Below are 21,584 nucleotides of genomic sequence, written 5' to 3'. Positions count from 1 at the left end.
ATCTTTTGTTTTGTCTATCATTTTCATTACTTTAGTTTAGTATTACATTTTGTAAACTGTCCAGAGTTGGCTAGAAGGCTATAATAAATTTAAATTAGAAACTAGTGATTATTTATGTGAGCATCACATGCTACAACATTTTATATTTTTTTCTTGTTCTTCCCTTATGTTCTTCCAGATTATACATTTAAGCATTTTTAAAGATTTATTATACAGGCTCTCCTATATGAAATCATGGCTATAATAGAGCTCCATTGATTTTTGTTTCTAAGAACATGTGTTTTTTTCCTTCTTAGAACTCCCCTACATGCAGCAGCCTTTACAGATCACGTAGAGTGTTTACAGCTTTTGCTTAGCCATAATGCGCAAATAAACTCTGTAGATTCTTCTGGGAAGACACCTTTAATGATGGCTGCAGAAAATGGGCAAACAAATACAGTTGGTAAGATGAAAGCTAATTTTTATTGTTATTACTGTTAACCAATAATTTACTACTGTAAAAACACAGCATTAGGATCAAAAGTTTTAAATAAAAAACAGCTAGGTCAGCCCAGAAATTCAAGCAAATGATATTCTCTGTTTTCTTAATAAATAATTAGATTTATAGCTAAAAATATAAATCTTTGTATAAGCATAGTGTTCCTCAAAGTAGAATTAACAAATCCGTGCAGCAAAACTGACAACCTGTGGATGATGGCAAAGAGATACAGACAGTTCTGATTCTTTGCTACCATCTAATGATCATCTGTATTGTTGCTGGCCAGATCTAGTAGTCCTACATAGAGTTGTGAAATTGGAAGAAACTGGTTAAACTCTGCTTAGGAGGTTGCTATCCAGTGGCCACTTAAAACTATTACAGATCTTTCCATTAGCAAATCTTTTCTTACGGTTGTGCTTAAAAGTTTGTGAATCCTTTTGAATTTTCAATATCTGCATAAATTTGACCCAAAATTATATGGCACACAAAAGTGTAAATTGGGAAATAATCCAAAGCTATGTATTTGCATTTGGCAAAATTGTGGAATCATCTAGGATTAGCATTTGAATGAGAAATTAAAATCAGGTCTTTCAATCAATGGAATGATAAGCTTGAGTGTCGGAGGCCCTGGCTTATTTAAAGAACAGAATACTTGATATATTCACTAATAAAATATGATCTTCATAACGCAGGAATATTGAGATATGCCATGGCTCAAACAAAACTGATTTCAGTAGATCTCCAAAAAACAGTTAACAAAATTATTTTCAAAGATTTTGGATTCAGCTAGTTCACCATTAGGCAGATAATATACAAATGAAGGCAATCAGCACCATTGAATTCTCCAGAAATTCAAAAGCGAATGTGTAATATTTTGGGAGATTTATCTTCATCTGTGACTTGTACCAAGGACATACCACATTTTATTTATTTATTTTATTTATTTATTTATTTATTTATTTAATTAGTTTGTATGACGCCCACTCTCAAAGAGACTCAGGGCGGCTTACAAGTAAAAAAGGGAGGGAGGACATACAAAAAATAAAAAACAACATTAAAAAATCCAAACATTCATAAATTAGGATAGGGCTGGATAAATCAACAGCCCCAGGCCTGCCGGAACAGCCAGGTCTTGGTCGCTTTGTGGAAGGCCGGAAGGGTAGTAAGGGTCCAGATCTCCATGGGAAGATCGTTCCATAGGGCCGGAGCAGCTACAGAGAAGGCCTCCCCCCGGGGAGTTGCCAGCCGACATTGACCGGCAGATGGAATCCGGAGGAGGCCTAGTCTGTGCGATCTTATAGGTCTCTGGGAGGTAACTGGCAGGAGGCGGTCTCTTAGGTAGCCAGGTCCGATACCATGTAGGGCTTTAAAAGTAATGACTAGCACCTTGAAGCGTGTCCGGAGACCAATGGGAAGCCAGTGCAGCTCGCGGAGGATAAGTGTAACGTGGGTGTACCTAGGTACACCCACTATCACTCGCACGGCTGCATTCTGGACTAACTGAAGTCTTCGAACACTCTTCAGGGGCAGCCACATGTAGAGCGCGTTACAGTAATCCAGTCTTGAGGTGACGAGGGCGTGAGTGACCATCCGAAGGGCCTCTCGGTCCAGATAGGGTCGCAATTGGTGCACCAGGCGAACCTGGGCAAAGGCCCTCCTTTGCCCAGATAGCAAAGGCTATCTCCATCCCATCTCATACACCTGGTTAAATAATTCCAAATGCAAGGTTTCTCATTAGGAGGGAAGAGATTGCTGCCTCGCGAGTAGCTTTTAGGCCATATTTGTGCAGAAATACCAAAACTTTTAAAGAGGTCACAAACTTTTAAGCTCCATTGTATGTGGTATAGTATATAGTATGTAGTAAACTTAAATACAGTTTTTAGTGGCAATTGGGACCAAAAACTGTTGCTAAGCAATGTAGTGGTAAAATAAAACATCATATGATAGGGCCAACTTATGTTAGCAATTCCAGTTGCAAGTTATTAAGTGAATCCCATACAGATATTAATCATGAAAACATGTGATTGCTATTTGCAACCTTTCGACAGCTTTTCCATTGATTTTGCTTGTTGGAAGCCAGCACTGAAAGTTGCAAATGATGGATCTATGACAATTTACCACAGCCAGCTTACTACAGCCAACTCACTGTGGCTAACTTGCTACAGTCAACTTTCCCCAGCCAACTTGCTGCAAGACACTCACTATGGTCATCTCATCAGAGGACAGCTTGGTGTGGGATAAGAGTTACATTAATACGGGTGTTGGCAGCCCATGGTTCTGAAACCGCATGAAGCTCTTTCGTCCCCCTGCTGTGACTCCCTGTTGGCTGAACCCATCACTGGCTGGCCCTGGCCCTCCCTTCCCAGTTACTCCTCACCTGGTCTGAGAAGGTAAGGGCCAGGGCAGGGGTTGTAGACTCACTCTATGTTGTAATGGGCTCCAGGAAGAGAAGGGAAGACTATCTCCCTATTTGTGAAGCGTGCTAAATTTAACTATGCTGCGCAAGGCAATAGTGGGTAGGCTGTGGAGTTGCAACAGCAGCAGCCGGGCTGGGCCAATGTCTTGAACGAAAAGCAAGTCCACATCTCCTCAAGTAACTGAGGTGTGCGCAGCATCAACAAAGGCCAGAAGAAGAGGCAACTACAGACACGCTTCGCTCCCGCTCTGGAATATGAAGCGAGTCTCCATCCCTGTCATCACCCTTACCTTCTCGGGCCAGGCGAAGAGTGACTGGGAGGGGAAGGCAAGGGGTGTGGCCAGCCAGTGGTGGGTTCAGACAGAGGGAGAAAGAGAGCTCAGAGACAGAGAGGAAAAGAAAGAGGGGACAGAGAGAGAGAGAGATACCTGTTTCCCATAGAAAACACCAGGAGCTACAAAACATGGGGAGGCGTGGCTGGGTGGATCATGTGACTGTGTGGGAATGAGTGACATCGAGTTGGCCATTTCCACCCAGATTTTGTGGTTTTGTTTTCTGTGGGAAACGGGTCCAAATGGTTCTTTGAATGTTTAAGGTTGCAGACCCCTGGACTAATATCAAAAAAATGATGGAATAGAATCATCAAAGAAAGGATGCAAAAGGAGGGACAGAATGAAATGTAAATGGCAAAAATTAAAATATTTTTTCCTTTATTTTAAATGATTAAATAGAATTGTTAAATTGTCCTGCAGCAAGTTGTTCCATGGTGAGTTGCCATGGCGAGTTGGCCCATGGCAAGTTACCTGTGTTGAGTTGGCTGAGGCAAGTTGGCTGTGGCAAGTTGTCCCATTCTTGCAAATGTCAATTGTGCCAATAAGATGCTGTGACCATCATAATCACAAACAGTGTCCAAGCACCTAAATTATAATCATAAGTGTGAGAATACTGCAATGAATACAATTTTGAGGACCAATCATAAGTCTCCAGTGCTGACAGGAGCATCAGCAGAATATAGCAATAGGTTGTTCTACCAAGTTTTCAAAGACTCACACTTCATAAGCTAGTTCCACTAGGTAGTCCAGGAATGATCAGCCCAAATACCAGTTCCAAGAACTGCAGAACTAGCAAGACAAGTCCAAACTCACAAGAGCTGGGTGCTGGAATCACGGAGCTGAAGAAGAATATGCGTTGATAAAATGAATGGCTATCTCCATCCCATCTCATACACCTGGTTAAATAATTCCAAATGCAATGTTTCTCATTAGGAGGGAAGAGATTGCTGCCTCACGAGTAGCTTTGCCAACTTCCTCTGTGCTTCCCTTTTTTTTGCTTTTCACGTCAATTGATTGGGTGGGTGTGGCAGCTGTTCTTCATTGAAGGCAGCCTGTTGCCACTCTACAGTACTAACCAGCGGCAGCCGTACCTCTACTTCTTCTGCTCATGCGAGTGGCTATTCATCTGGTTGGGCGCTTTCCCCAATGTTCGATGATCCAGAAATTGTATTCTCCTTAGCCATCAGGCTCTGAGTGCTCCTGAGAATCCATGATGCCTCTTTCTGATGATCCTGGTTCCAGCTCGTCTTCATCAGAACTAGCAATTGATGGGGGCCAACTCATCTCCTCATTACAGAGTCTATCATAATTTTGAATGGTAGCTGACCATATGACAGAATAAACAAAGAACTACGTGTAGTTGCAATTTGTAGCCCTTATTTCTGTTCCTACTTTCTGGTGGCCGTGAACAATAGCTCCTGACTATCATCCCCATGGCACCTTTAATATATCTTAATATTAATTTTTCTTATCTTTTCAGTTTCATAATTTTAGTTGTAGGATTAAATTAGTTTTGCCTTTCAAGAGGCATTTGAAACTTATACAGTCAATACAGGAAGTCTATATGTTCCAGTTAAAATGCCAGGTTTTTGAGATAAAAATAAAGTACGATAAATTACTTCAGAATTCTTTCTACTTTTAATACAATATATAAACTATACAGCTCAATTGAAAAACAAATTGTAATTTTTAAGGAAAAAAATAAACATACAATGGTTGCATAAAGATACACATTATTGAACTAATACTTTGTTGGAGCATGTTTTGATTTTATGACAGCATTCATTCTTTTGGGATAGGAACCTATTAGCATGGCATATCTTGTCTTGGAAATCTTTGCCTGCTCTTTCTCACAAAAGTGTTCCACTTCCTCAGATTGCAATGGCATCTCCTGTCCACAAATCTCTTTAGGTCACCTTACAGATTTTCCATTGAATTCAGATCCTGGCTCTGGTTGGACCATTTCAAAGTTTTGATCATCTTCTGGTGAAGCAATTCTTTTGTTGGTCTGGAGGTATGCTTTGGGTGATTGTCATGTTGAAAGATGAAATTCATCTTTAACATTTTAGTAGAGGATTGAAGGTTTTGTGCCAAAATAGACTGAAATTTGGAACAGTTTGTAATTCTTTCCATTCTGACTAAGCCTCCAGTTCCACTTGAAAAATACCCCCAAAGTATAATATTGTCACCATCATGCTTCACTGTAGGTATAGTGTACTTTTGGTGATGCATAATATTGTTTTTGCACCAAGCATACTTTTTGGAATTATGGCCCCCAAAATTAAATCTTGGTCTCATCGACCATAATATATTTTCTCAATTGTCAGACTTGATATAGGTTTTTGCTAAATTTAGCTGGGCTTGGATGTTTTTCTTTATAAGAAAAGGCTTCCGTCTTGCCAACTTACCCCACAGCCCAGAATAACATGGGAGATTATTGTCACATGTAATACGCAACCAGTGTTTACCAGAAATTCTTGCAGCTCCTTTTATGTTGCTATAGTCCTCTTCCCAGCCTCTCAGAGTAGTTTTATTTCTTGTTTTTTCATCAGTTTTGGAGAGACATCCAATTCTTCATTAGGTCACTATATATGTGCCATATATTCTCCACTTGTGGATGATAGTCTTCACTGTGTTTTATGGTATATGCACTGCATTGGAAAAAAATTTGTATGCTTCTCCCGACTGATACCTTCCAACAATAAGATCGCTTTGATGCTTTGTAAGTTCTTTGCAGACCATGGCTTGTGCTGTAAGAGACAACTGAGTAAATGTCAGAAAAATCCTACTAGCACAACTGAACTTTATGTGGACTTGAACAGAGTCAATTTAAGTGAATGGAGGTGTGTATTGACTATAATTTAACATCAGTTTGAGTGTAATTGGTTAGTCCCTATAAAGGGTATGAACACCTATGAGCCACATTATTCTTTTTTTCCTCATTAATTTTAATTTGTTTTTCAATTAAAATGTACAGCTTATATGGTATATTAAAAGTGAAAAGAATTATGAAGTAATTTATCTTGGTGTGACTTTTTTACATTTCAAACACATAGCATTTTAACAGGGCTGTATAGAATTTCTATATCCACTGTATGAATGAAGAGCAATCAGCATTACAGTGTAAAAAATAATTCAGAAATATTTCAAACTATTTACAAATCAGAGTCATGAATCTCTGTTGATAAGAAATGAATTTTAGAGTATAAATGTATACCATGCAAGTGCTTTTGACAAATTTAGCTTTTTAGTTAATATAGTATTCTATTTTTTCCCCAGAGGTATTGGTTAGCAGTGCTAAAGCTGATCTGACTTTGCAAGATAAGTGTAAAAACACTGCACTACATCTGGCTTGCAGCAAGGTATATATGATTTTCTGATTTGAAGCTTCTGTGATGTATTGCTGCTGCTGTTCTTGTAATTTTATCCTCATAAATTAAGCTGCTCCAGACCAGCAGTGGCAGTACACCATTTCAACTGCAGTAGGAAGTAAATATTTCTTCTCTACAATTATTTGTGATGAGAATAGAAGGGATTTTTTTTTTATTTCTTGGTCCTAACCAGATAATGAGGGAGAAACACATTTTTAACAAGAATCTAAGAGCTTAATTTACTTTATTCCTGAACTATTTTATTTATATATCAATTCAATTTCCATAAAACATATCTAGCACTGGATTTGGCAAAAGGAAAAGCAGGATGATACCTCAACGGGATGAAGGGAGATATTTTTTTAGAAACAGGAAATATAGCCACTAGTGTAAAGGCAAGTGAAGTATTATATAGAATATTCAAAAATCTTGTGCCAGGCATGAACTCTATTTAATAAACTATCTAGTAGACCATATTATTGCATATTTGTCAATAAAACTCCATCTTTAAGTTACAGCTATATGTTCCTTATGTGACTAAATACATTTGTTATGGATTGTTTCAAGAGTAGAAGCTGGTGTTTTCTAAGCCTTGAAGAAATAAATATTACTTTTTAAAAGAGAAATAATATACCAATTTTTCTTTCTGTCTCTTTTTAGGGTCATGAAACCAGTGCCTTGTTAATATTAGAGAAGATTACAGATAGAAATCTGATCAATGCCACCAATACAGCATTGCAGACGTAAGTAAATATTGTTTGGCACAATATTACACCATATTTTTGTAGTGAAAGATTAACCTCAATTAATGTGCTCTTGGTCTCATAGCTGAGAGAAAACCCTTCTGCTGTCAAGTTAATCATAATTTTGTATCATTTAATCAATAAAAATATTAATATTAACTTTTGTATATAAACAGATTCTAAAAATCTATGGATTTAAATGCTTTTATCAATGTCATTGAACTAAGCAATCTATGTCTGTAGAGATTCTCAGTCATCCAAGTCATGGTTGTCCCAAAGGTGCTTTTTCATAAGGGAACTGGACTACGTAATCCATTTAATGCAAATAATATAACCATTAGTGTTAACAATAAACATTTAGATACAAGTAGGTTGAAATCCAAATAGCTGCTGAATTTCATGCAATATAGATTCACTAATTTCATATTCTCACTATTAACTCTTTAGACATACAACAAGCAATTTACATATCTGCTTCATATTTATGTTTATTTGTTACAAATATTTTATGCTTAAATCATGTAGTCATTTTTAGATAATTTATTCTAATAAAGTGAAAATTGTTCTTTTTCCTGCTCTAGAAATGCCTGGGATTTGTTTTTGTTACATTTTTCATCCAAATTTTTAGTGCTAAGGGATACAAAAAAAGAAATACTAGAGATATCTGTAGATTGATCCTTGTATACATTGCTGATTTTTTGTTGCAGTGTTTTCATACTTTGTGGGTTTTCTGCACAGGCCGTTACATGTTGCTGCACGAAATGGATTAACAGTTGTAGTTCAAGAACTTCTGGGGAAAGGAGCAAGTGTACTTGCAGTAGATGAAAATGGTAAGTGGATGAAAACAGGATAAACTGCAGTCTAATCATGGCAAGCCAAATGCTGCTTATAAGTCTAGGCACACTATTTTAGATAGGCTGGCTTGATTTTGTCATTATAATAATTGGGATTCATACATGAATTTAATTGTTTCTTTGCTCTTGTAAAAGGTTTTTATTTTTCATTTTCATACACTCACATATATACTGTGCATAGCCGGAGCAATACAACATTAAACAATAATCGCAGCAATTCCTCTTGTCAACAATACCCCAAAAAATAGAAACCCAATATACCTCTTCCACTATCTGTACACCTCTTTCTTCCACCCCACTCCAACTTTCTATCTTCCCTCCATCATCCCCCTCTACCCCACTTCCCCTCTCCCTCTACCACTCCTCTCTCCCGATCCACTCCCTCCCTTCTTTCTTACCCTCCCTCTCATCCTCTCTCCCGCCCTCTCTACCCCTCTTTCTTCTATCCCACTCCTCCTCCCCTTGGTGTATTTCCACTATATGTCAATGTATTTAACTTATCCTATTTTTGCAAAGAAATTAAAGAAAAACAGTATACATGTGAAATCGCATTACATTGAAATCTAACACATAGTATATATCCCTCCTGACACCCCACCTCCCTCCCCCCCCCAACTTCCCAGAGCCCGTACACGGTATGGATTTTTAACAAACACAGTCTAAAATATGTTGAGAAAAAAGAAATTAAAAAAAGGGTTAATAACATCTCTACATTGATCTTAGCTTCGTCTTGCTATGCTAACTTTGAACAGTTTAAATCATTCCTGATCTTAAGCATAGGCTATCGGGAATTTCTTAGTCCCATATTTGTTTTGTATATAGTCAATCCATTTTTTCCAGTCTCGTTTATATATCTCATTTGAATTATCTTTAAGATATGCCGATATTTTAGCCATCTCGGCTAAATTTGTAACTTTCAATGTCCATTCTTGAGTTGTAGGCAAGTCTTCCTTCTTCCAGTATTGCGCCACCAACAGTCTTGCTGCTGTTATTAGGTGCAGAATCAAGTTAGTCTCTACCACTGTAAAGTTAGTATTTATACCTAGTAAAAATAACTGAGGAGTAAACTTTATCCTTCTTTTAAAAATGTTTTGCATAATCCACCATATTTTTATCCAAAATACCTTAACCTTTTGGCAGGTCCACCATATATGAAAATATGTAGCATCGAGAGAACCACATCTCCATCATTTAGGCTGTAAATTCGGATACATAGAAGCCAGCATTTTAGGATCTAAATGCCATCTATAGAACATCTTATAAAAATTTTCTCTCAGGTTTTGAGCTTGTGTAAATTTCACATTTCTTACCCAGATTCTTTCCCATGTATCCAACATTATTGGTTCTTCAATATTTTGAGCCCACTTTATCATACAGTCTTTAACTAATTCTGTTTCCGAATCTATCTGTATTAATACATTATATATCCTCTTTATATGCATTAAACTTTGATCTCTTATTTGTTTAAACAGATTATCCTCAACTTGGATAAAACCAATTTTTTGATCTATTTTCCACCTGGCCTGTAATTGCCCATACTGGAACCATGTTTGAACTACCTTCTCCTCTTTTAATACCTCTAAAGATTTTAGTTGTAGTACCCCTTTCCAAAATGAGAAGCTGTCTGTAGGTAATTCTATCCTGTTTTTGTGCTATATTCATATTTTCAATTGCGTGTCTAGGAATTGCCCACATGGGTATCTTGTCATTTAATTTATATTGGTATTTTTTCCAGACCCGCAGTAAAGCATTTCTTAAAATATGACTTTTAAAATTCTTGTCCAATTTTTTGTTGAATAACAGGTAAGCATACCAATAACAGGTAAGCATGCCAACCATTTACCAGATCATGTCCCTCAATATTCAATATTCTATCGTTAGTTAAATGAGTCCAATCACTAATTACAGATAGCGCCACTGCATCATAATATAGTTTTAGGTTAGGTAATTTCAAGCCTCCTCTCTCGCGTACATCTTGCATTATTTTCATCTTTACCCTCGGCTTCTTTCCTGCCCATACAAATTTGTTAATACCCTTCTGCCATTCTAAAAGATTCGCATCTTTTTTAAGTATAGGTAACATTTGGAAGAGAAATAAAAATTTTGGTATGATGTTCATTTTCACTGCCGCTATCCTACCCAGCAAAGATAAGTGCAATTTCTCCCATTTTTTCATATCTATCTGTATACTATGCCAAAGTGGTTCATAATTATGCTTATATAGTTTCCCATTTGAAGTTAAAATATTAACTCCAAGATATTTGACTTTTTTGACTACCTCACATCCTAGCATCCCTCTTAGTTCTTCCTTTTGTTTAGTATTCATATTTATAGCTAATATTTTTGTTTTTCCTAAATTTATTTTAAAACCAGACACTTGACCATATTGATTAATCATAGTCATTAAAACCATACTGGATTCCTTCGGTTGTTCCAATATTATGACCAGATCATCCGCAAAAGGGCGCACTCTGTATTCTTGCTGCCTAATCTTGATCCCTTTTAGACCCTCCAAGCCCCGTATTTTATTCAACAATACTTCCAAAGTTATAATAAACAGTAGTGGGGACAAAGGACAGCCCTGTCTTGTACCTTTTCCAATTTGAAGAGTCTGTTAAACTTCCATTGACTATGATTTGTGCTGTTTGCTGTTGGTATATTGCTTTAATTGACTGTAAAAAGCTATCTCCTATCTGCATTTTTTGCAATATCTTCAACAGAAATTGCCAGTTAACTCGATCAAAGGCCTTCTCAGCATCCAAAAATATGAACGCAGCAGGAATTTGGTTGTTCTTTCCCAAATATTCTAATGCATTAATAATTAATCTAACATTACTTTTCATCTGTCTCCCCTGTATAAAACCTGTTTGGTCGGTGTGTATCAGTTGTTGAATAACCAGCATTAACCTATTTGCTAGTATTTTAATAAAATTTTTATAATCTACATTAAGTAATGAGATAGGTGTATAATTTTTTGGTTGGGTAGTATCTTGATCTTCTTTGGGTATCAAAGATATAAACACTGTCTTCCAAGATGGAGGCACCTTACCTTCCGTTTGAATCTTATTAAATAATTCTCTAAGAGGTTCTACCATTTCTAACTGTAAATTTTTATAGTAAACCGCTGTCGAACCATCTGTACCTGGTGCTTTCCCTAACTTTAATTGCTTAATTACCTGCAAAATTTCCCCCGAGGTTATTGGTTGGTTCAATTTTTGCCTGTGCTCTTCTCTAACTGAGGGTATTTTCTCTTTATCTAAATATTTGTCTATATCTAAACCATTAATTTTATCCCCTTTATACAATTCTGTAAAAAATTCCCGAAATGCCTTTTGAATCTCCTCCTGTTGAAACACCTCCTTCCCTCTGTAAGTCAGTTTAGATATATTTCGAGTTTTCCTTTTTTTCCTAATCTGATAAGCTAACATCTGCCAGGTTTGTTTGCGTTACAAAGAGTATTGTGTTTTGCATATAATAAACCAGTGGCTACCTGGTCAGAGATCAACATGTCAAATTGAGATTTTAATATGGTGATTGCTTCCTTAACCTTTTTATCACCTGGATTCACTGTTAACTCTTTCCTCTTAATTTCCTCTTCCAATTCTGTTCGTTTTAACCCTTGTTTATATCTATGTGTTTTATTTATATTCATCAGCACTCCTCTCATATACGCTTTACTTGCATCCCATACAAATTCCATAGGTATACCCTTATTCATATTCAAAACAAAGTATTCGGATAACAATTTTTTACAATCATTAATATACTTTTCATATCTAAATAAGTTTTCATTCAATCTCCAAGACCCTCTCGCCTGCACTGCCCTTCCCAATTCCATCCAAACTGGGTTATGATCTGAAAGGACCCTAGCCGCAATCTTTGTCTTCTTCACCCTAGAAAGCAAATCATTAGTGATTAGTATAAAATCAATCCTTGAAAGGGATTGATGTCTATCAGAAAAGAAGGTGAAATCATATTCCTCTGCATTTCTTTCTCGCCAAATATCTCTCAATTCAAAGTTGTCCATCATGTCAAAAAAAGGTTTGGGTAGCTTTGCTCGCATCTTAGTATTTGGGCGAGAAGCCTTCTTATCTCTTTTAGTGTCTATCACACCATTCCAATTACCCAATAGTATACAAGACCCATAGTCCCACTGTACTAATTTAGCATGAAGATTTTTATAGAATCCATCTTGCTGTTGATTAGGAGCATAAATTCCCAAAAGTAATGTCTTTTTCCCTTCTAAGATTAGATCTAACGCAATATATCTTCCAAAGGGATCTGCTTCAATTAATTCAGTTTTGATGTCTTTTCTTAAGTATACAACTATACCATTTTTCTTTTCCATAGCAGAAGCTACAAAATGTTGACCAAGTTTTGGGTTAATCAAATATTTTTGATCAGTTGATTTGATATGAGTTTCTTGCAAACAAATTATATCATTCTTAAACTGTTTAAGATAGTGAAATATTTTCTTTCTCTTCTGTGGAGAATTCAATCCATTGACATTCCATGTTAGAATCTTAGTTGTCATCTTTGGTTACCTGAAGCTTTTTTAGAGCCTCCTGCATGGCCTGTTTAACCTTTGGCCTAGCTCCTCCCACGGCTTCTGAGCTTGTTGCTGTAACTCCTTGATCGATGGCCAGTGATTGTTGAGCTTGTTGCCTTTTAGCTTGTTTTTCCATTCGTCTGGTAGTCATACGGCTAGGTCTTTGTTCCGTAACACCTTGCCCTTCTAGGGATGGGAGATGGTACACCTTGTCTGGTAGCTGTGTGATTTGCTGTCTGTCTTGTCCTTCTTGTGGTCTTTCTCTGGATCCAGATGGTGCAGGGTGTCCCGCTTTCAAAATATTGTGATAAAAATCTCGAGCTTTCCATATGGAGTTGAGACAATATCTTTGCCTGTCAAATGTAAATATAATACCAAATGGTGCGTCCCATCTGTACTGTATCTGACGGTTTCTGAGTTCTTCCACTAAAAAAGCATAGTCTCTCCCGGCCCTTAGCATTTGAGGTGGTATTTCTTTCAAAACAGTCAAATCCTGGTCCCCAATTTGGAGCCTAGTGTTATAGGACTCTTGTAATATCATGTTTCTGAGCTCTCTTGTAGTGAAATATATAACTACATCTCGGGGGAGTTGTTTCTGTTTTGCCACCCAAGAATTAACGCGATAAGCTTTATCGATCTGCCAGTCAAAGTTAGACCCCGGTCTTCCCACCAGACAATCAAAAGCTTCTGAAAGAATCTGTTTCAAGTTCTCCTGTTTATCCTCACGCAACCCCCTTACTCTTAATGCCACCTCCATCTTCCTGTATTGTATCATAATAATTTGTCTTTCAGCGTTTTCAACTTTTTGTTGCACCACCTCAGTTTTGGATGTCAGATTGGTATTAGCTTCGTTAAGATCCTCTAGGCTATCTTCAATTCCAGAAACATGTTCTGTCAGTACAGTTACAAGTCCCAGCATATCATCTTTCATGTTAGCAATCCTAGTATCAATTTTATCATACAAGTCCGCCTTAAGTTCTTTTATCTCCTCTTTAAAATCTCTAAAAGTTTCCAAAAAAAGTTCTTTCGTTAGCAAATCTCCAGTAGGGGGCATAGAGGGTGGAGGCTGCGACTTTGTGCCAGGTATTGGGGATGTACTTCTAGGAGGGGGTTTCAGACCAGGATTTAGTTTTGAGGCCATTCCAAGTCTTATCTTCAAGCAATTAATCAAACTCTACTGGCCCGCTATGCAGCTACGAAAAGAGGTATTAAATCACCCTTTATTAACTCCTTAGGACTTTTCAGAAGGTTTCAGAAAAAACATTGTAACGAAACAGCTCAGCATATTCAACGCCATTTTAGACTTCTCTATATTAGAAATATATATTAGCAAAGTTGATAAGAAAAAAAAGGTCTTGTAGAATCTTGCAGAAGTGAAACTAATTAATAAAAATCTGCTGGCCGGCTATAAGACAGAATGATGAATCACTCCCTTCCTTTGAAGTTTTATAGCTGTTCTTTGCAAGAAGATTAAGAAGGTGAGCGTTGTTACGGAGAATTCACAGTTGCCATTTTAAAGGCTTTTTTAAATAGCCAAATTAACGAAGGAAGATCTTGTAAAAAAATGAAGCTAGGATTTAAATAAGTAAATGAAGTTCTCAGATACGGGCTCTGCTTGTATTAAAATCAAATGGTTCAAATGTTGTTCTAAGTGGGGGGATCTTACTTTGGGCTGTAAAAAAACAGCTGTAGATTCCGGCACAGAGATGATTCAGCCTCGGCTGGCCCCCCCTCTCTTTGCAGACATAAAAGCTGCAAAGATCAAAAAGGCACTTTGCCAGCTGGATCTCTCTCCTTCCCTTCTTGCCTGAAGGATAAGGTACCTGTCAGATGTCTAGACAGATAACGCGACCAGGAACTCGGGAGCAGCTCTGTTAAGCTGCTACCATCAGCAAGGTCCCGCCCAGGAAGTTAATTGTTTCTTTGATGGTTGCTATAAAATGAGCATAGTAAATTTACTTCAAATATTTTCTTCCCTATTTTAAAAATATGTATAGTTATACAAATCACATTTCTTTAAAAAAAAAATACTGAAAAAGTCCATGGCAAATTGTAGATATTTTTCTCTCTATTGCTTTATAGCAGTAATCGATGAATAGCTTTATAAATCAATATTGCCAAATATGCGTTCCTTCAAGTGAAGGGTGGGGGAAAGGGTATTTGAGAAGGTTGCTTATCAATGTCCCATCATGAGTACACCTTTTATTGTTTCTTATAGGTATTTTTTCTCTCTTCCTCTCTCTGTATTTGCTTTAGAGGAAAACTGATATTCTATAAAGAAAGAATAGACAAATATTTGATGGGTCCTTCGTGCTCTCTGAGCTTGCTTGATTTCCTGCAAATGTTTCATTCCCTAACTAGGTAACATCATCAGTGCTAGTCTAGAGCAGGGGTGTCCAACTCACGTCACAGTGGCGTCACATGAAATATTGGGACTTTTTTCCCTTTTGCTAAATCGGGCAAGGGCATGGCCAGTGCGTGACACATCCAGCTCATAGGCCAGGAGTTTGACAGCCCTGGTCCAGACTCTCTAGACTAGCACTAATGCTGTTACCTAGTTAGAGAATGAAAAAAGAAAACAAGCAAGCTCAGAGAGCACCAAGGACCCTTTATTTCAATCTTAAGCTACAAATATTCTCCTTTATTGAGACAAATATTTGATGTCCAGTATGCTGTTTTATGGGTTATAATATAATATTTTTAGTATTTCTCATGAAATTGCATTACCAATTTTCAATAAAAAATGGGTTTAATTGCATTAAGGTTCAAAATTAAATCTATTGGCTAATATATATTACCCATTATTTAGGTATTTTAATACCCAACTTGTCCAAGAAAATTGTTTAGTTGTGATAGATTTTATATCTTTCACATTAGCAGTTCTGATTCATTTCCTTTTTTAATGATTTCAGGAATATGATGCTAATGTTTTTTAGAGGTGGCCCCATCATTATTTAAATTAAGAAAAATTATAATCCAGTTAGAATCATGTATTTGTTTTTTAAGCATAAAAAGGTTGCATTTTGCTTTTACATCCATAGCAGAACTCAAAGAAAGTAAAATAAAATTACTACTTTTCTCTCGCCTCTAGGTTATACACCAGCATTGGCCTGTGCTCCAAATAAAGATGTGGCTGACTGCTTAGCTCTCATTCTGGCTACAATGATGCCTGTTTCATCAAGCAGCCAAATACCTTCTCTTACATTTAATTCCATTAATCATTATACTAGCAGTTCAAAAACAGTTACCTTTGATTCTTCACCAATTACTCGAAGTGAACATAGCTCTTATTGTAGTTTCAACAACATTGGGAGGGAAGACGGCTATTCATATACAGAAGAAGATGAACTCAATGACTCTGATTCGGAAACCTATTAAAAAGCTTCATTAGAAGTCTGAAGAGTGAACTTACTTGCTGAATTTCCAGTTTGTTATTGGAGAAAAGTGTCTTGCTGAATATAAAAAAGGACAACCCAAGGGAAAGATTTCTTTAAAAGTATGGGGATACACAAAAAATATGACTCAAGAGATTTTTTAAAAGCAGGTTATGAAAGAAATGGTTGGAATCTATGATTGAAAAAGTTATCGAGAATGTTATTTAATTGCAATGTACTGGTTTTAATGAATAATCCCAATGGTGGTGCATCATTGTATAACGAAATATGCAATTATACAACAAAATGGACAATACATTCAAATCTTAACTATAAAAACTAAGATCATTTTGAAGGCAATAATTGAGTTTGGTACAGGAGGCATTGTTTGTGCTACAAATTGCCAAAGGACCAAATAACTTAAGACTTTTTTTAAAATTTAACAAACCGTTTATGACAACACTTGAATAGCTTAAACAAGTAATAGTCTTAACCCTTAAATTACAACTAGCAATTAATCTCAAATTGGCTTTAACTGTTGATTTGTTTTTAATCATCTGATAGCCTTCCGACAATATTAAATGTACCATAGAAATACAGCTTTTAATTTGTTAGACTTTTACGGTACTAAAGCTGTTACTAGCTGAACCAAGAATTGTCAGGATAAAATGAATACAAATACAGCAATGTAGTAATTACTGCTCACCTATCTTTTATTTATCACAAAGAAAAAAAAGAGAGGGATGCAAAGAGAGAGGGTGCGCGCGCACACACACACACCACACAAATAAATACAGACTGGGGGAAGGCGGATTCTCTGGGCATGTCAAACTGCATCAAAAATATAACTGCAATATCCTGGTATTTTATTAGGCTGCCTTATAGAATATTGTTTCTTAAATTCACCCAATATTTTACTTAATTTAATGAATGATATTGGTGCCTCTATGGTGTACATATAATTAAAAATGTTTTTTAAGGCTATGAATATGACTGAACAGAATACAATAAAATACTTTTACCCTTTTACCAAAAAGGTACAATGTCGGATCTTGGAAACATACAGAAGTGGTTCATTTTATAATTTTTCAAATGATGCTGATCCTTCTGTTACAGTAAAAAACTTTTCTCTGTGTTGGTCTAATTTATAATAGGCTCCTGTAAAAAATATAAACATGAAAGAATGGCATTTTCCCCTCATATTGGTTTGTTAAAATAGAACTTGTTAAAATAGAACTTTTTTGGTTCTGCTTTAATTGAAAAATTAAATAGTATAATTATTACTTGCTTTGGTTATGTACATGCGAGACTATCTTGCATGATAAGGTTAAAGCAAATGGATCCCTACCTTCTTTTATCCTTTTTATATTGTGAAACTGGAAACCTTAATACCATTGTAAACTATCATCTTGTTTTCTGAACATAGTGTGAAAACACAAGACAGTATTTTGATCTATTTGATAATTTTGTGGGTTTTTTGAAGAATTAACGAGCATGTACATAGAAATAGCATTTGCTTGAATACTGTACTTACCTGCACTCTTTCAGTACATCAAGATTACTGTGTATATTTTACAGAATATAATAAAATCCAAATGTGAGAATTGTATAATGTATAATTTATGTATCATTATGGAGTACTGAGAATTAAGTCAAATTTATTGTATTGAAACCTCAGATTTATAAATCTTATTGTGCAATGCTTTTTTATTTTCTTTATTCTAAAGCAATAATTAGCTTAATTATTAGCTTAACTGGTATCTGAATTAGCAGTAATTCAGATATTTAAATATATATTTTTGGGACTTTGTTATCTTTTTATTTAATTTGGATTTAATTTCTGAAAGAATCATAGCTATTATTGGGCAGTTGAAAACATCCTGAAAGTCTGAGGTTTTCTGTATCATTTTATATACAGTAATGTCTAAAATGGAATAGATATAAAAGTCTAGTAATTAATTAGCTGGGTATCAACATGCTCTTTATAAGACTTCCTTTTTACTTCACAATTAACTCTGAAAGCAATTTATTTTATGAATGAAGCTACCAACCTTTCGAACATTTGAATTGATGAACTATAAGACATTTAGTTACTTGTTTTACTCAGTCATTGATTTGTCTTGTATTTTTCTCAAAATCTTTAGGCAGGCAAAAGAAAACACAATAAAACAGTAAAGTCATATTTACCCTATTTAAATAATATCTTCCAATAGCTTTCATTGATCTATGCATCAGCAATTAGCAACAAAATCTATGTTAGCCAGTTTTAAAAATACACAATTCTATTCAGATCCTTATAATTCAATCCAGAGCAGCTAAAATAAGCTAAAACTGATAATGTATTTATTTCTTCATTTATATCCTCAATAAAAAACAAAAACAAAATCAGTTAGATTCCAACTTTATATTCAGAGCACATAATTCCCTGAATTGAAATGTTGTGAAAGCTTTTTTTCTGACCTAATATCTAGTGTCTTTTGGAATATAAGCAGGCAATACAAAGAAGGTAGACATAAAATATGGCTCCAACCAGTTTGATAATTTAGAAGATTATATCTGACAAACAATGCAGACAAAAGCCATTCTGGAACAGTAAAAGTAAGACAACCGTAATGAGTACAATATTTGCACAGAATAAAAAGAATACTATAATATTCCAAAACTTAGTACCAATTTTGCTATTTCACCATCAAATGTAAAAGACAATGTATGAAACAACATAAAACTATTATATAGAGTTTTTTTTATAGAGTTTTATTAGTATTTGTAGGCCGCCCTTTTCCCTGAGGGGACTCAGGGCGGCTCACACAAAACCGGGAAGGGGGAATACAGACATTAAGATAGAAACATATAATAAAATAGTAAGCAACATACATTCATCATTCGGGAGGGGTAACTATCCTTATCCCCAGGCCTGACGGGCGAGCCAGTTCTTCAAGGCTATGCGGAAGGCTTGGACGGTGGAGAGGGTACGAATCTCCACGGGGAGCTCGTTCCAAAGGGTCGGGGCTACTGCTGAGAAGGCCCTCCTCCTTGTAGTTGCCAGCCGACACTGGCTGGCCGATGGGATACGGAGGAGGCCTAATCTATGGGATCTTATTGGTCGCAGGGATGTAATTGGCAGAAGGCGGTCTCTCAAGTATCCAGATCCACTGCCATGTAGGGCTTTATGGGTGACTAATAGCACCTTGAAGCGCATCCGGAGATCGACAGGTAGCCAGCGCAGCTCGCGGAGGATAGGTGTTATCCGGGTGAATCGGGGTGCACCCGCAATCACTCGCGCAGCTGCGTTCTGCATATTATATGTGATACTTCATATTGCAGATGAACAAGTCTTAACACACCCCAGTCCTCTCATGAAAAATGCAAATATACTGTTCGTCCTTGACCATTACATCAACTTTTTACAGTCCAGTTTATATCCCAAGATGCCAACAATGCATTATTTTTAGTTTCAGTTCTAGGAACATCTACTTAAGTCAGTTTCCTACCTACAATCGGAATGTAATGTCAAAGCAAAGGGGGTTGACAAAGCATTTGAAATGAATATGCTTCTATAATAAGTGCTTTTCTACAAGGAATTGGATATATAAAAAAGCAGAGGTTACACTCAACACTTGATAGAATGCAATAGAAGTTTTAAATTAGTCCTGTTCAAAAAAACCTGAAAAGATCCCTTAGTTCTAAGAAAGTTCAGTTTTGTTTAATATGTATACCTTGGAAATGGTAATTCTGTTTACATTTTATACCATCCTCCCCACAAACCTCAGAATATGAGTTCTGAAAAAAATAAAAAAGGTTATCACTAAAGATTGCAATAATTTTGAGTAAATTTTTATTTTGATTTCCTAAAAAAGTGAATGAATCGATTCAACAAAATTCACTAAAAAGAATAATGTATTTCTTTTCTTTTACAACTCTGTAATCACTTTATTCGGGTTGGAGACAAGGTGACTGAGTGGAGCTGAGTGTTTACCGGTTGGATGCCCTTCCTGACACGTATGTGGAGTTTGCAGCAGATATTTTCTCTTTGTGCCCTTGATAGAGAAACATGCCGCTGCCTAGGGTTGCACTCTCAACCATCTGAGGCAAGCATCTCCACCTCTAGGCCACATCGCTGCTCAAAAGAATAATAATGTTTAAGTCCCTGATATTCTTCGTATAACCTTAAATACCTGGATCTCAGAATAGAAATCTGAAGGGATTTTTAAAAAAAAAAACGAAAGATGTATAACTACAAACTTTAATTTGTTTTATGTGAAGAGACCAATTAACCTATTTGCTTGATTACAGGTCAAATATTACTTTACTTTCTCCCCAGAGTTACGGTATATTATGGTGCTTTATCATGATGGAAAGGTATACCAGTAAGGGATAAGTGAAGAATCCTGAGAGTTGGCATGAAGATCATCCCAGCTGCCCAGCTAAAGCTAACAATATATATGTATTGGGCAATAGCAATACAGGAAAATACTGGGAATGGATGATTCATGGCAATGGTAAGAGCATCATTTCATATAGCACAGAAGGTTGCTGTGATAAGCCATTCTTGCTAGATCAGGGGTCTGCAACCTTAAAAGCTCAAAGAGCCATTTGGACTCATTTCCCACATAAAACACCTGGAGCTACAAAATCGCTGGGTGTGGCCAACTTAATGTCACTCACTACCCAGTCACATGACCCACTAAGCCACGCCTACCCAAGTTTTGTGACTCCTGGTGTTTTCTATGGGAAACCGGATCTCTCATCTCTCCCATCTCTTTCTATCTCCCCATCTCTCCCATATCTTTATCTCCCTCCCTCTCCCCCTCTCTCTTGCTCCCTTCCCCTCCCCCCTTTCATCTTTTTCTCTCACATCTTTCTGTCTCCCCCCCCCTCTCACTATCTCCCTCTCATCTTTTTCTTTCTCTCAATCCCCTTCCCCTACTTCCCAACATACTCCCAGGGAATAACTAAGGAAATTCAGCCATGTTTTGTCTCTGAAAAGATACAAAAATAAATCTTGCATTGTAAAAGGGATGACTGTCAGGCTGTTACATCACAGCACCATGAGGTTGCTGCCTTAGATCGCCATACACACTTCAGAGAAGCATCATCCCAAGCAGCAGCACACTCAACCAGGCATGCATACACATTCTGCAACTTGGTCCAAAATGGCCAGAAAATATAGTTGCTAGGTGCTCCTGAAGACACTTGTCAGGCAAAGTATGGGATGACCCCCATTCATAGCAAAGGCAGTGTCCACGGAATTCCTACAAAACTGGGCAAAGGCAGAGAGAGGGGAGCAGAAGAAGCCAAATCGAGCCATATCTGTCTCTGCATCTCTCTCACTGCCTGACTGCAGCAGGAAATGGCGGGCCGCTACTTCTGAACTTGCTTGGTGCTAGATGTGCAACCTGCTCTCTAGCCCAAGAAAGAGAGTTGCTAGGGGCGAGTATGGCAGGGTGGCATTGTGACTCTGAGTTGT

The 21,584-nt window shown here is 36.7% G+C and overlaps 1 protein-coding gene across 4 annotated transcripts in view; it reads left to right on the top strand.

Moving 5' to 3' along the window:
• The window catches only part of ANKRD28 (ankyrin repeat domain 28), a 94,858-nt gene extending 77,051 nt beyond the window's left edge, over nucleotides 1-17,807 (top strand). For all 4 annotated transcript variants that reach the window (XM_014061515.2, XM_014061514.2, XM_087712823.1 and 1 more), the window contains 5 exons: nucleotides 297-442; nucleotides 6,506-6,588; nucleotides 7,258-7,340; nucleotides 8,079-8,170; nucleotides 15,835-17,807. In XM_014061515.2, the coding sequence (XP_013916990.1) occupies nucleotides 297-442; nucleotides 6,506-6,588; nucleotides 7,258-7,340; nucleotides 8,079-8,170; nucleotides 15,835-16,121 (691 nt within the window). In that variant the 3' untranslated portion in view covers nucleotides 16,122-17,807. The remainder of the gene's footprint in view (nucleotides 1-296; nucleotides 443-6,505; nucleotides 6,589-7,257; nucleotides 7,341-8,078; nucleotides 8,171-15,834) is intronic.
• The last annotated feature ends 3,777 nt before the right edge of the window (nucleotides 17,808-21,584 follow it).

This window comes from Thamnophis sirtalis, unplaced genomic scaffold, assembly GCF_051295495.1.
Source record: "Thamnophis sirtalis isolate CommonGarterSnake01/CBP01778 unplaced genomic scaffold, rThaSir2_p1.2 scaffold_4, whole genome shotgun sequence".
Lineage (NCBI taxonomy): Eukaryota > Metazoa > Chordata > Lepidosauria > Squamata > Natricidae > Thamnophis > Thamnophis sirtalis.
The sequence above is the reverse complement of the archived record's forward strand: the minus strand, read 5'-3'. Positions and strand labels throughout refer to the sequence as shown.